Genomic DNA, 12,367 nt, shown 5'->3' on the forward strand with positions numbered 1-12,367 from the left:
TTTTTAAAAATCTAATAAGCCGTTATATTGACTGATTATACTTTAACAAATGTCATTGTTTGAGTATTTAACCATTATTTAATAACTTATGTAGTGTGTGAACAGTCTTATAAAACTAAAAGATAAAGATATTTAATGAGCATGAAAACACAATATTTTAGCATTAGATTTTTTTTTAAATGTTATCTAGACAGTCTCTATCTAGATGGTATGGGGGAATATGTTTGAAATGAAACTTTATTCTTATAACCTTCTGCCTTGGTTGCAGTCATATACCGTTGAGCTTCCTTAAAAGAAAAACTTGGGGTTATGGACCAGCACCTGGTATGGAGAGAAGGCCAGCAGGCTGGATGCTGGGGTCCAGAGGAGGTGCTGTTGGCTCCCACAGTTATGTGTCTGGTCTTCATTTCTGCAGATCTAGAGAGAAGACTTCCCCCTTAGCGGCTCCAAACACTCCTCCTAACCAAGTTCATAGACTATGAGTGGCCTAGACCATGGGTCCCCAACCTCTGGGCCTCAGACTGGTGGTACCTCCTGTCAGATCAGGGCAGCATTAGATTTGAAATAGTGTACAATAAGTGTAATGCGCTTAAATCATCCTGAAATCTGCCCCCCTCACCATCCCTGTTCATGGAAAAATTGTATTCCACCAAGCTGGTCCCTGGTGCCAGAAGTTTGGGGACCTCTGGGCTAGACTCTTCTAGTCTGCGCACTGATTGTTTCTTTCTCCCTGTGTGTGCCTACTGGGTCACCAAGGTGTCGGGGGACATCTTGGGTGAGCCTGAACCAGATCTGAGGTAGTTCTAGTGGCTTTAGCAGGGGCCTCTCAGCAATTGTGAGCTTCCCAGGTGTCTCAGAGGTAAAGAACCTGCTTGCCAGTGTAGGAAGACATAAAAGACATGGATTCTATCCCTGGGTTGGAAAGATTCCCCTGGAGGAGGGTACAGCAACCCACTCTAGTATTCTTGCCTGGAAAATTCCGTGGACAGAGGAGCCTGGTGGACTGCAGTCCATGGGGTCACATAGAGTCAGACACAACAGCAGCTGAGTGCACACACACAGGCTCAGCACTTGCGATGGCTTCTCTTGTTGCGGAGCAGGGGCTCTAGGGTGCTGGGGTTTTAGTAGCTGCAGCGCGTAGGCGCTGTTGCGGCTCCAAGCTCTAGAGCACAGCCAGTAGTTGTGGCACGCAGCCTTAGTTGCCCTGTGGCATGTAGGATTTTCCTGAACCAGGGATGGAACTGGGATCCCCTGCACTGCACGGTAAATTCTCAATCACTGCACCACCAGGGCAGCCCCATCCTATTATTTTTAATTACAAACCAGGATAAGTGCTCCAAAGGAGAGCAAGTGATAGCATAGCACCTGTGACTCAAGGACCGGACTCAGGTTATAGAGGGGGTGGGGTTCCCTGAGAAATAGCTTGCAAGGGACACAGGGTTTAGAAATGTGGGAAGGAAGATGAAGGACTGGTCTGAAGAGGGCAGAGGAGTATGTGCAAGGCTGCAGACTGCTTGAGGAACAGGCCCTGCATGGTCTTCTTCTTTCTGCACCTCTGGCTTGAGGGTCCAGAAAGTTCTCAGTACAGGTTGGTGCACAGACTAGAAAGACTACAGGCAAGCTGGGGCAAACCTCAGGCCTGCCTGTGGGGGGCGGGGTGGAGGTGGCTCTTGTTAAAGAATCAGGGTTCCTGGATGACCTCTCCCCAAACGCCAGAGCTTAAGGGAGTGGCTTGGGAAAGAATAAATGTCTTTCTATAGAAAAATCATACTCTCAGAAGCAAGACAGCTTTTTAGATATTGAGCTAATGATAATCAGCTTTGTTATTACCTGGTTGTGCTCAGTAGTGTCCAGCTCTTTGTGACCCCGTAGACTATAGCCCGCCAAACTCCTGTCCATGGGATTTCCCAGGCAAGCATAGTGGAGTGGGTTGCTATTTCCTCCTCTAGGTGATCTGCCCGACCCAAAGAGCAAACCTGCATCTCCTTTGCCTCCTGCACTGGCAGGTGGATTCTTTACCATTGGACCACCTGGGAAACTTATTACCTGGTCATCTTACATAAAATATTTAGCAAATGGAATCAGAGTATTCAGTGCTACTCATGCTAGGAATCAGCAGGAAACAAATCAATTTATGGAGATAAAAATAGACCTTTCCAAGTCCTGTTAGAGTCACTTTTCTTAACAGAAGGCTAACACACCAGGCTCTTTGATTTTCAGTATGGGAAAGCCTTATGAAGGTACTCTTGCCTGGAAAATCCCATGGATGGAGAAGCCTGTAGGCTACAGTCTGTGGTGGGCTACAGTCTGTGGGGTCGCAGAGAGTCGGACACAACTGAGCGACTTCACTTTCACTATGAAGGTGGGGCAGTAACACTGAGAAAGGTGGGTATTTCAAAGCCTACTACACTATAGACTAATGCAGTAGTCATTAGCTATGTGTGGCTAATTGAATAAAATTTAAATTCAGTTTCTCAGTTGCATTTGCCATGTTTTAAGTGCTCAGTAGCTACATATGGGTAGTGGGGGTATTAGACAACACAGACATAGCCCATTTCCATCATCACAGAAACTTGTATTAGACGGCACTGCTCTGCAGCATTTAACTTTGTCTGAGGAGTAGTACTTCCCAGAGAGGGTGATGAGTCAGTGTTGCCTGAAATGGTCTCCCCTCCCGGCTGCTCCCCCACCCCCGGTTAGTGGTCAGATGAGATAAAGTGCTGACATTCTTGCAAATCAAGTGTTGGGAACTCACCGGGTCCTGTCTCTCTTCTGCCCACAGTGTTGGAGAGCTGGCTGGACTACACTGGGGAACTGGAGCCCCCAGAGCCTCTGGCCAGGCTTCCGCAGCTCAAGCATTGCATCAAGCAGCTGCTGACGGACCTGGGCAAGGTGCAGCAGATTGCACTCTGCTGCTCAACATGAAACTGGGCACCCCAGACTAATGGGGGCACAATCCTGGGGTACCTGCAAGAGGAGCTTCACGTATTTAAATAAATAAACCTAGCATGCCGAATGCACGTGACACCGACTGACTTCAGGGATCTGGGCAGGGGTGTGATGGACTTGGACAAAGAGGTCATTTTGGCTGCTGGAAGGGAGGGCACTCTGATCTCCAAGCCTACCAGGAAGGTAGCAGATAGACTCTTGGGATTCCCTTCTTCTGTGCACATTGTTGAATGGAGAGTGAGTCTTTTTGCACAAACTTCACTTGAAATCGTGCCACTGATGATAAATGGAATGAGAGCCAAAAAGATGTAGTTGAAAACAGTTGTAAATTCAACTTGCAGTTTATTTAATTGACTTCTCTGTCAGGTTGGGGCATATGCCAAGCCTTCTGGGTTTCTGCCTGGCATGAATTAGGCAGCAGGCATCATTTTCATTTTTCCAGCTTCGTGGGAATGTCGTGACTTCACCCTTGTGTGGAGGTTGGGAAGGAGTAGAGGCCTGGGCCGGCCTGCCTTCTCCCTAGAACTCTTCACTTTCTCACCACCTCTCTTGCATGACTTCATGGTACCAGGGATGAGTTTTGTATGCTTTCACCCCAGAATTGGCTGGGTTGTGTCTTTTGTTGCAGAACCCATACAGCCTATGGAAGAAGTAGAATCTCACTGTCATAAGAATCTAGGAGGAATCCCAAACGGAAGCAGACAGGGTCTGGAACCCGAAGGACAGCATTTTCTACCAACTTCTTAATATTGACAGCTTACCATTTCTATTTAATGTCCCCAGAATGGTTCTCCCAAATTTGAACTCTCACTGTAAAGATTTGCTACAAAGATGTGGTTTGGGGGATGACCGTATTTTATATTGTTGTAAAGAAACCAGATTCTACATCTGCCGCTTTTCTCCTTCCCTGAAGGGTATATGTTCGGTAGTCAGCATTTTCAGAATTGTTTTAATATACTTTAACACTTTAAATTTCCTGTTTGTATTATTTTGTGAGATCAAGGTGATTATGCTGCTTAAGGTCCAGGTACAGTTTGTACCTTTGGAGACAATATTTGTTACTCTCGCAGGTTACGGTTCCACGTGTAACTGTTTTGTTTTTTCCTTACTAGGTAAAGTTAAAGAAACTGTTCCATGCTTTGAGGAATGACCCATTTTACCATTTAGTTTTCCTATCACTAAAGGCAAAAATCAAAGCACATTTGTCCATTAACACTCACGAGTTAATTCTGGGTTTATGGATCTGTAATGTTATATGCTGCAAATCTTTACTATGTAAACATGAAGTAGCCAATATCTCAATAGCAATGACAGGATCTCCGGTGACCTCCGGGATGGTTAGGCTTTACGGCACAGGTAATCGTGGTCACAAGGGCCTCTGTACCAAGATCTGTTTCAGGGAATGCTTTCTGTAGTGATTTAATTCGCCATTTGATATAAAATAAATACAGGGCAAGTTGACCTGCTGGAGCTTATCTATCAGAGGGAATACATGTGGCTACGACATCTGTGATAAAGCTGACACAATTCCTCTATGAGGTTGCTTCCCATTGCTAACGTTAGTACTTTTGGTGTGGGAAGAGACGCTCAAGGAGTGTGCATGGCATCTGTATTTTGCATAATTTATCAGATGGCCACATTTTAAGAACTGTGTGATGCTTGTCCGAAAAGGGAAGAAACAGGATGATTTTCTGTAGCCACAACTGTGAGGTACAGTGACTGGTGTTAATATTATTAAATTACTGATTTTTCTTTCCTGAAAACACATTTGACCATCACTTCTGGGGAAGCTGTAACGGTGGTCAAATCTCTCATCTTTTTCAAGATGGAAGAAGAAACTGAGTTACCCTAACTTTACCAAGTGGTCATTATTGGGTTTATTTTATGCTTTTTGTAAAGGAAATAATCCCTTTTCACTCATTGTGACTTTTGTCCTTTGGGAAGCAGGGATGACTCTGAAGTTGTGATGATTTCAGTGTGCTTCCCTAATTTAAAGCCATGTTGGAGGGGCTCCATCCTCAATTTCTTGGTCAAGTTGAATTAACCCCAAGCTGGAGCACTGGAAACTGTTCTTTGCAAATATTACTGTTACCATTTAGAAATATGTACACTACCTAAGTTTTCTTTTGAGAAAAACTATCCACCTATAAAAAACAAAAATTGCCTTGACAAAAACAGTTCTGGTTTGACTAATCATTTTGTTTCTTTAAGTAATGAGTGTATGCAAGGTGGACCCTTGATGAGCCAACATTGCACTGTGGATACATATCTATGTTTACGCGCTGTTAGAACAGAAGGCGCTGTATATAGAAATGTTGCTTTGAAGCAATATTTGCAGAACATGCAAACTTCTGTATCTGTATTTGGAAAAATAAAACAGGTTTTTGTTGCTACGTTTCAGTCATTTGTTATCTACTCAATCTTTAATGTGCATTAATTTTCCATAAACACTACCCTTTAAAGCAAGTCTGCTTCTACATTCTAAGTAGATTTTTCTTTGGCAGGGCGGTAGCTATACATGCATGCTCAGTCATGTCCAACTCTTTGTGACCCTGTGGACTGTAGTCCACCAGGCTCCACTGTTTATGGGATTCTCCATGCCCAAAAATACTTGAGTGGGCTGCCATTTCCTTCTGCAAGAGATCTTCCCAACCCAAGGATCGAACCTGGATTGGCAGGTGGATTCTTTACTACTGAGCCACCTGGGAAGCCCTGTAGGGAGCAGATGCAGGCTTAAATACAAAATTCCAAGGAAGTATACAAAATACTTTTGAATTCATTAAGTGTCTAATATTCAAAAGTAAAATGCCCCATACCACTCTCTAGCGTGGACTGACTCATGCTTTGTGGTGTGAGCCGCAGGACTATTACCTTTCTGCTTGAAAGCAGTGCAGGGAAGACAGGTCTGGCCTTTCTTATATTAAAAGATGGCACCCATGACAATTAGGACCCTTCTGAAGACCAAGACAAACGACTCTGGACCCCAATCAGCTCCTTCCTGGTTGTGCAGAAGACTCAAGAAATGGAGTTATACTGCAGAGCTTCCCTGTTATTTGCCAAATCTCTTCCCTTCCTAAACAATTATGCTTACTTTAGAAAGTTATGAGTAGCTCCAACAATGTAAATAATCCATCAGTTCACACCAAATCTGTTCCGGAAATCTTTCAAGAGGCCTAAAATTTGGTAAGAGAGGGGTCTGGAGGCTTAAACCAGAGTTCACAAGAACTAGCCTCTCTAGGTAACGACCTGCAGTGAACACTTACCAAAACAGCCCTGAAACTTGGGCCTTTGGGGAAGCCTGCGCCCACAAGGTAGGCTGATGGAGCAAGTTGAGGACAGTATTGTTATAGCAGCAGCACTTAGTTACAGTCACCTATTTGCCTGCACGACCCACAACCACATACAAGATTGTACCACTGTTCTCTATCCGCTGAGACAGGAAAACAAGCTCAAATTCTAGCCAATGAAAGGTACGGGCGAATTTGGAACCAGGCTGCTGGAGTCCTCATTGCATAGGCTCCAACCAAACAAAGGAAACCCACGTGGGGCGCTGGGGAACGCGCAGGAAAAAAATTTCCAGATGTGGAGACCCATAGCCAACACATAATGATCCCACAAAAGCCAACGAAGGCCAAGTGAATAAGAAACAAAGGCTTTATTCTCATGGGCCCCCAACTTGGTTTCACAACTAGCCAGAACGGGTGGAAATAGGTTCGGGAAAATAAACACGGGAAAGGACGCGTGAGATTGCAAGAACTGCCAAAACTCATTTTTCATTATCGCGTATTGGGGAGCCAAGCTCACGGTCCCGGACTCGATCATGGCTCCAGTCCAGAGAGTGCCTGACTCGGGTCGCCCGCAGCTCCGCCGCTCAGCCGGTGATGCGCACGTCGGTGCGGCGGCGAAGCCGCCGGGCTCGCGCCGCCTCGGGCAGGATGGCGAGAAGCTGCTCCTGCACTAGCATCTCCACGATCTGCTCCTTTGTGCGGATGTCGGGCCGCAGCCACTGGCGCGAGAGCTCCCGAAGCTGTCGGAACGCCTCCCGTGGGCCTGCAGCGTCTTGGTAGCGGAACTGCCGGAATCGCTGGCGGAAAGTCTCTGGGCCGGGCCGGGAGCCGCCAGGACCTGGAGGGGAGCGCGGAGAGGCTTCGGCAAGCGGCGCAGGGCCCTGGGGTGCGGGTCCGACAGGCAGGTCTAGGGCGGCGGAGGCCGCCGCAGGAGGCGTAACATTCGCTTCGGGGACCGCGGCGCTGGGATTGGAGGAGTCGGGAATAGATGGTGGGGCTTCAGGAGTCGAGGAGGAGCCCGCAGGGTCACCCTCCGTGCCTGAGCTCGGGCCGGCTCCTTCCTTCCCCGAGGATGGCGCGGGGCTTCCGGCTGGAGCCAAGCTTTGCTCGGGGGCCGCCATGACTCTGGCTCCACGCGTCGCTCTTTGTCCAGCAGTTGTTGGCTCAGCTCTGCGTCTGCAAGGGGGAGGGGCAAAGGAGACTTTTCCCCTACAGGGCGGAGCGCGCGACCCTGAGAGAGGCGGGCGGAGGGTGCGCCGAGCTTACCAGCGCCGGCGAAGCGCCTGGGGCGGCCGGAAGTGGGCGTGCCCGCTGGCTTCTCTATGGGAAGTGGGCGTGCCCGCTGGCTTCTCTATGGGAAGTGGGCGTGCCCGCTGGCTTCTCTATGATGAGCTCTGCGCACGAGAGTCCGGAAGCCGGGTCTGGGCTCCCAGAAGCGGCGCCCCCTCGCGTTCCCACGTGGGGTCTGGAGGTGGCGGCGCATGCGGGGCTGCAGACCAATCTTAGCTCGCCACGGCTGGCTACGGATGGTGGCGCCTCCGAGCACCTGTTCGAAGAGAAGGAGGAGGAGGAAGAGTCGGAGGAAGAGTCGGAGGAGGAGTCGGAGGAGGAGTCGGAGGAGGAGTCGGAGTCGGAGCCGGAGGAGGGGTCGGAGGAGGAGCAGGTGCCGAAGCCGCCGCCGAAGCCGCAGGCGGCTCGCAAAAGCGTCTCGGCCCGCCTTGATCGCTTCAGCTTGCAGGTGACCTGTGTCCGCCCCTGCAAGCGCGCCTCTGTTTGGCCCTGGTTAGGATGGTGGCGAGCCGAGGACTTGCGCGGGCTGGCGCCCGGCTGGTGGCAGGACAACGGGACTGTGGTCAGGCACTGGGGGAGGGCCCAACTCGGGAAAGTTCTCTGGCTCAGTCGAAAGAGAAGGGCAGTACACTCACCTGGTTGCGGGTGGATGACGTGTGCAAAGTCCTCTACACATGCAGTAATAAAACTTGGCCGTCTTATGGCGCAGAGTAAATGCCCAAGAACTCTGTTGTTATTATTATTATTATTATTATTATGCCTGTCTTCTGAAACCAAGAAACAGGTGGCTCTGTGGGTTCTGCTCTTAACTTTAGGATTACTAATGCGTAGCCTCATATAGTGGACTCTAGCCACGTGTTTTCGAGCCCTTGACATGTGGCAAGTCGGAATTGGGATGTGCTGACATGTGAAATACACACAGGCCTTAGTATGAAAAGAAAGTAATGTAAAATATCTCAATAATTTTTTATATTGGTTACATGTTGGATTTATAAAACTTTGCACATATTGGGTCAAATAAAATATATTGTTAAAATTCATGTCTGTCATTTTACTTTTAAATTGTGGGTGCCAGAAAAATTTGCATTCCATACATGGTTTTCATATATATATTCGTTGTACAGTAAAAGCATGCTACCATGTGGGAGTCAGGCTGCCTAGGTGAAATCCCTGCAGGGTTTATTTGCCAGAGTTGTTGAGAGGATTAAATAGTAAAGACTTTGGAACAAATGAAAGTGTTAGTCACTCAGTGGTGTCCAGCTCTTTGCGACCCCATGGACTGTAGCCTGCCAGGCTCCTCTGTCCATGGAGTTTTTCAGGCAAGAATACTGGAGTGGGGTGCCATTCCCTTCCCTGGGGGATCTTCCAGACCCAGGGGCCGACCTGGGTCTCCTGCATTGCAGGCAGACTCTTTACTGTCTGAGCCACAGGGAAAGAAAAGTCTTTTTAAATGTTTCTCTTCATTAAGTAAATTGCTGTCTCTGAGCTCTAGCTTCACTATCTGTAAAATGTGGATGTACTAGAACTTACTTCATTAGGAAGGAGAATTCAATGAGATGATGTAGGTAAAAGCAAGTAGCTCCGACAGCGCTTAGGTAAGTGATAGTATATTCTGTTTGACAGCTGGCTCTCAAATATGTTTTGTATGCCCATTATAGGGCTTCCCTGGTGGCTCAGAGGTCAAATAATTTGCCTGCAATGCGGGAGATCCGATGGTTAGGTTAGGGTTCAATCCCTGAATTGGGAAGATCCCCTGGAGGAGGGCATGGCAACCCACTCCAGTATTCTTGTCTGGAGAATCCCCATGGACAGAGGAGCCTGGCGGACTACAGTCCATGAGGTTGCAAAGAGCTGGACATGACTCTTGACTAGGCACACACAAGCAAACTCACATGCCCATTTAAAGGCTCCGCAGATGGCTCAGTGGTAAAGAATCCACCTTCCAGTGCATGAGACACAGGAGATCAGCATTAGATCCCTGAAGAGGGAAGATTGCCTGGAGAAGGAAATGGCAACCCACTCCAATAGTCTTGCCTGGAAAATTCCAGGGACAGAAGAACCTGGTGGGCTACAGTTCATGGGGTCACAGGAGTCAGACATGACTGCACGCACACAATCATGCCCATTTTACAGACAAGAAAACAGAAAGACAGGGGTCCTTTATGAGAGGTTTTATATAACCCTTGTAGTTCCTTTGATTTCTGCACAGAAGGAGTTGGCCTCTTTGATGATTGTCAGTGGCCCTGGTGTAAAACTTGCCTATCCCATAGGATGTGCTCTTGTAGTTGAGTTAAAGGAGATCCGCACAGAACAGTGTTCACAGCCTGAAAACCTTGAAATTCGTCTTCCCAATGAATCTTTAATGTTTTAACGGGAGCCAGTCTCCTTCCTTTAGACAAGGTACTCTTTTCCAGTCAGCCTAAGCAAGAGAGTTCCAGAAAAACATCTATTTCTGCTTTATTGACTATGCCAAAGCCTTTGACTGTGTGGATCACAATAAACTGTGGAAAATTCTGAAAGAGATGGGAATACCAGACCACCTAACCTGCCTCTTGAGAAATCTGTATGTAGGTCAGGAAGCAACAGTTAGAACTGGACATGGAACAACAGACTGGTTCCAAATAGGAAAAGGAGCATGTCAAGGCTATATATTGTCACCCTGCTTATTTAACTTCTATGCAGAGTACATCATGAGAAACACTGGACTGGAAGAAACACAAGCTGGAATCAAGATTGCTGAGAGAAATATCAATAACCTCAGATATGCAGATGACACCACCCTTATGGCAGAAAGTGAAGAGGAGCTAAAGAGCCTCTTGATGAAAGTGAAAGAGGAGAGTGAAAAAGTTGGCTTAAAGCTCAACATTCAGAAAACGAAGACCATGGCATCCGGTCCCATCACTTCATGGGAAATAGATGGGGAAACAGTGGAAACAGTGTCAGACTTTATTTTTGGGGGCTCCAAAATCGCTGCAGATGGTGACTGCAGCCATGAAATTAAAAGACGCTTACTCCTTGGAAGAAAAGTTATGACCAACCTAGACAGCATATTCAAAAGCAGGGACGTTACTTTGCTGACTAAAGTCCGTCTAGTCAAGGCTATGGTTTTTCCTGTGGTCACGTATGGATGTGAGAGTTGGACTGTGAAGAAGGCTGAGCACCAAAGAACTGATGCTTTTGAACTGTGGTGTTGGAGAAGACTCTTGAGAGTCCCTTGGACTGCAAGGAGATCCAACCAGTCCATTCTGAAGGAGATCAGCCCTGGGATTTCTTTGGAAGGAATGATGCTAAAGCTGAAACTCCAGTTCTTTGGCCACCTCATGAGAAGAGTTGACTCATTAGAAAAGACTCTGATGCTGGGAGGGACTAGGGGCAGTAGGAGAAGGGGACGGCCGAGGATGAGATGGCTGGATGGCATCACAGAGTCGATGGACATGAGTCTGAGTGAACTCCGGGAGATGGTGATGGACAGGGAGGCCTGGCGTGCTGCGATTCATGGGGTCGCAAAGAGTCGGACACGACTGAGCGACTGAACTGAACTGAACTGAACTGGGTCCCCACCACTCCCTCTCGTTCTTTGAAGTAGAATGTTGTTTCATGTTACGTTAACGTTCAGAATAGTTGATTTACTATTGCTCTCAGGTTGTCACTTTCCTAAAAGCTGATATTTTTCAGTCTTTTCAGCAGTGGGAAAAACAGGGGCCTAGGGTTTGTTATACCTACCAGCCTCAAACCTCTAACTTCCTCTGCCATGACTCCTGGCGGCTGGGTTTGCTGCCCTGAGTGAACCAATAGTCCTGTTTCCTTAGTGGTAATAGGCAGTGGGTATCCAGGGCTAAGAAGCCTGTTGTGAGGAAGAGAGGTCCTGAAAAGCCTTCACTGGGAAGCGGACCTTTAAACCTAGACTCAAGAAGAAAAAGGGTGGAATTAGGGGTGTTCCAGGCAGATGGCCCTGTGTGGACTAAGGCATAGAGTGAATGGGAGCGAAGTTTTGTGGAAACTAGGCTGAGGTGGGGTCTTGGGAAGTGATAACTGAGGTTGGAAGATCAATTAGAGATTGAATCCTAAACAGCCTGGAATTCCATGTTGAAAAATTGAATCCTTGTCCTCTTGCAGAGGGGAATGAACTCTTGTGGTGCTGGGAATTCCAAATGTTAGAGTTCTAGCCCATTTCTTTCATCCCTCTTGGAACCACAGAATATTAGAGACGGAAGGAGAGATCTCAGAGATCTACTAGAATTGTGGACCCTTAGAATGGAAGGGACCTTAGAGATTAAATCCAAAAATCAGATTCAGTTATTCTAAACTTTTAATGGGTCAATGAGCCCCCAAAATCTATTTTTTTAAAAAGTTATACTATCTCTTCCTAGAAGAGGGAGGTACTTATATACTTCTGCATACAATTTCAGGTAATTTCAGGTTTTCATGAACCCATCCAAAGGACTGAGGTTATGTTTAAAATGTATATTTACATGTATTCTCTTCTCTTAAATTTTGCAGGTCAGTAAGTCAAGATACCAAGAAGCAAAGGATTGGTTCAAAATCAAAAACCTAGTAAGTGTTTATCGGAGGACAGAATTCTTTTGACTTCCTAGTCCAATGCTCTTATCATATTAGCCATTTTTATTAGCATTGAATGGTTGGAAAGCATCACTGACTCAATGGACATGAACTTGGGCAAACCCCAGGAGATAGTGACAGAGAGGCCTAGTGTGCTGCCGTCCAGGGGGTCGCAGAGTTGGACATGATTTAGTGGCTGAACAATTAGCATTAGGTTGGGAGTGCATAGAAATGGATCATAAATCATTCATTTTGTATCACTTAGCTTCCAACACAAGGCC

The 12,367-nt window shown here is 47.1% G+C and overlaps 2 protein-coding genes across 5 annotated transcripts in view; one reads left to right on the top strand and one right to left on the bottom strand.

The window, feature by feature from the left end:
* PHF20 (PHD finger protein 20) overlaps positions 1-5,349 on the top strand; it is a 135,294-nt gene extending 129,945 nt beyond the window's left edge. For 2 of the 4 annotated variants that reach the window (XM_018057792.1, XM_018057795.1), the window contains one exon: positions 2,783-5,349. In XM_018057792.1, the coding sequence (XP_017913281.1) occupies positions 2,783-2,925 (143 nt within the window). In that variant the 3' untranslated portion in view covers positions 2,926-5,349. The remainder of the gene's footprint in view (positions 1-2,782) is intronic. The other 2 variants (XM_018057793.1, XM_018057794.1) reach the window with 1 other exon arrangement.
* Positions 6,586-7,509, bottom strand: SCAND1 (SCAN domain containing 1). The gene has a single exon (XM_018057796.1). The coding sequence runs from the start codon at positions 7,355-7,357 to the stop codon at positions 6,821-6,823; it is 537 nt and encodes a 178-aa protein (XP_017913285.1). The 5' UTR covers positions 7,358-7,509; the 3' UTR covers positions 6,586-6,820.

The sequence above is a fragment of the Capra hircus genome, chromosome 13, assembly GCF_001704415.2.
Source record: "Capra hircus breed San Clemente chromosome 13, ASM170441v1, whole genome shotgun sequence".
NCBI lineage: Eukaryota > Metazoa > Chordata > Mammalia > Artiodactyla > Bovidae > Capra > Capra hircus.

Coding starts and splice junctions, on each gene's coding strand:
- SCAND1 (XM_018057796.1), bottom strand. CDS start 7,357: ATGGCGGCCCCCGAGCAAAGCTTGGCTCCAGCCGGAAGCCCCGCGCCA.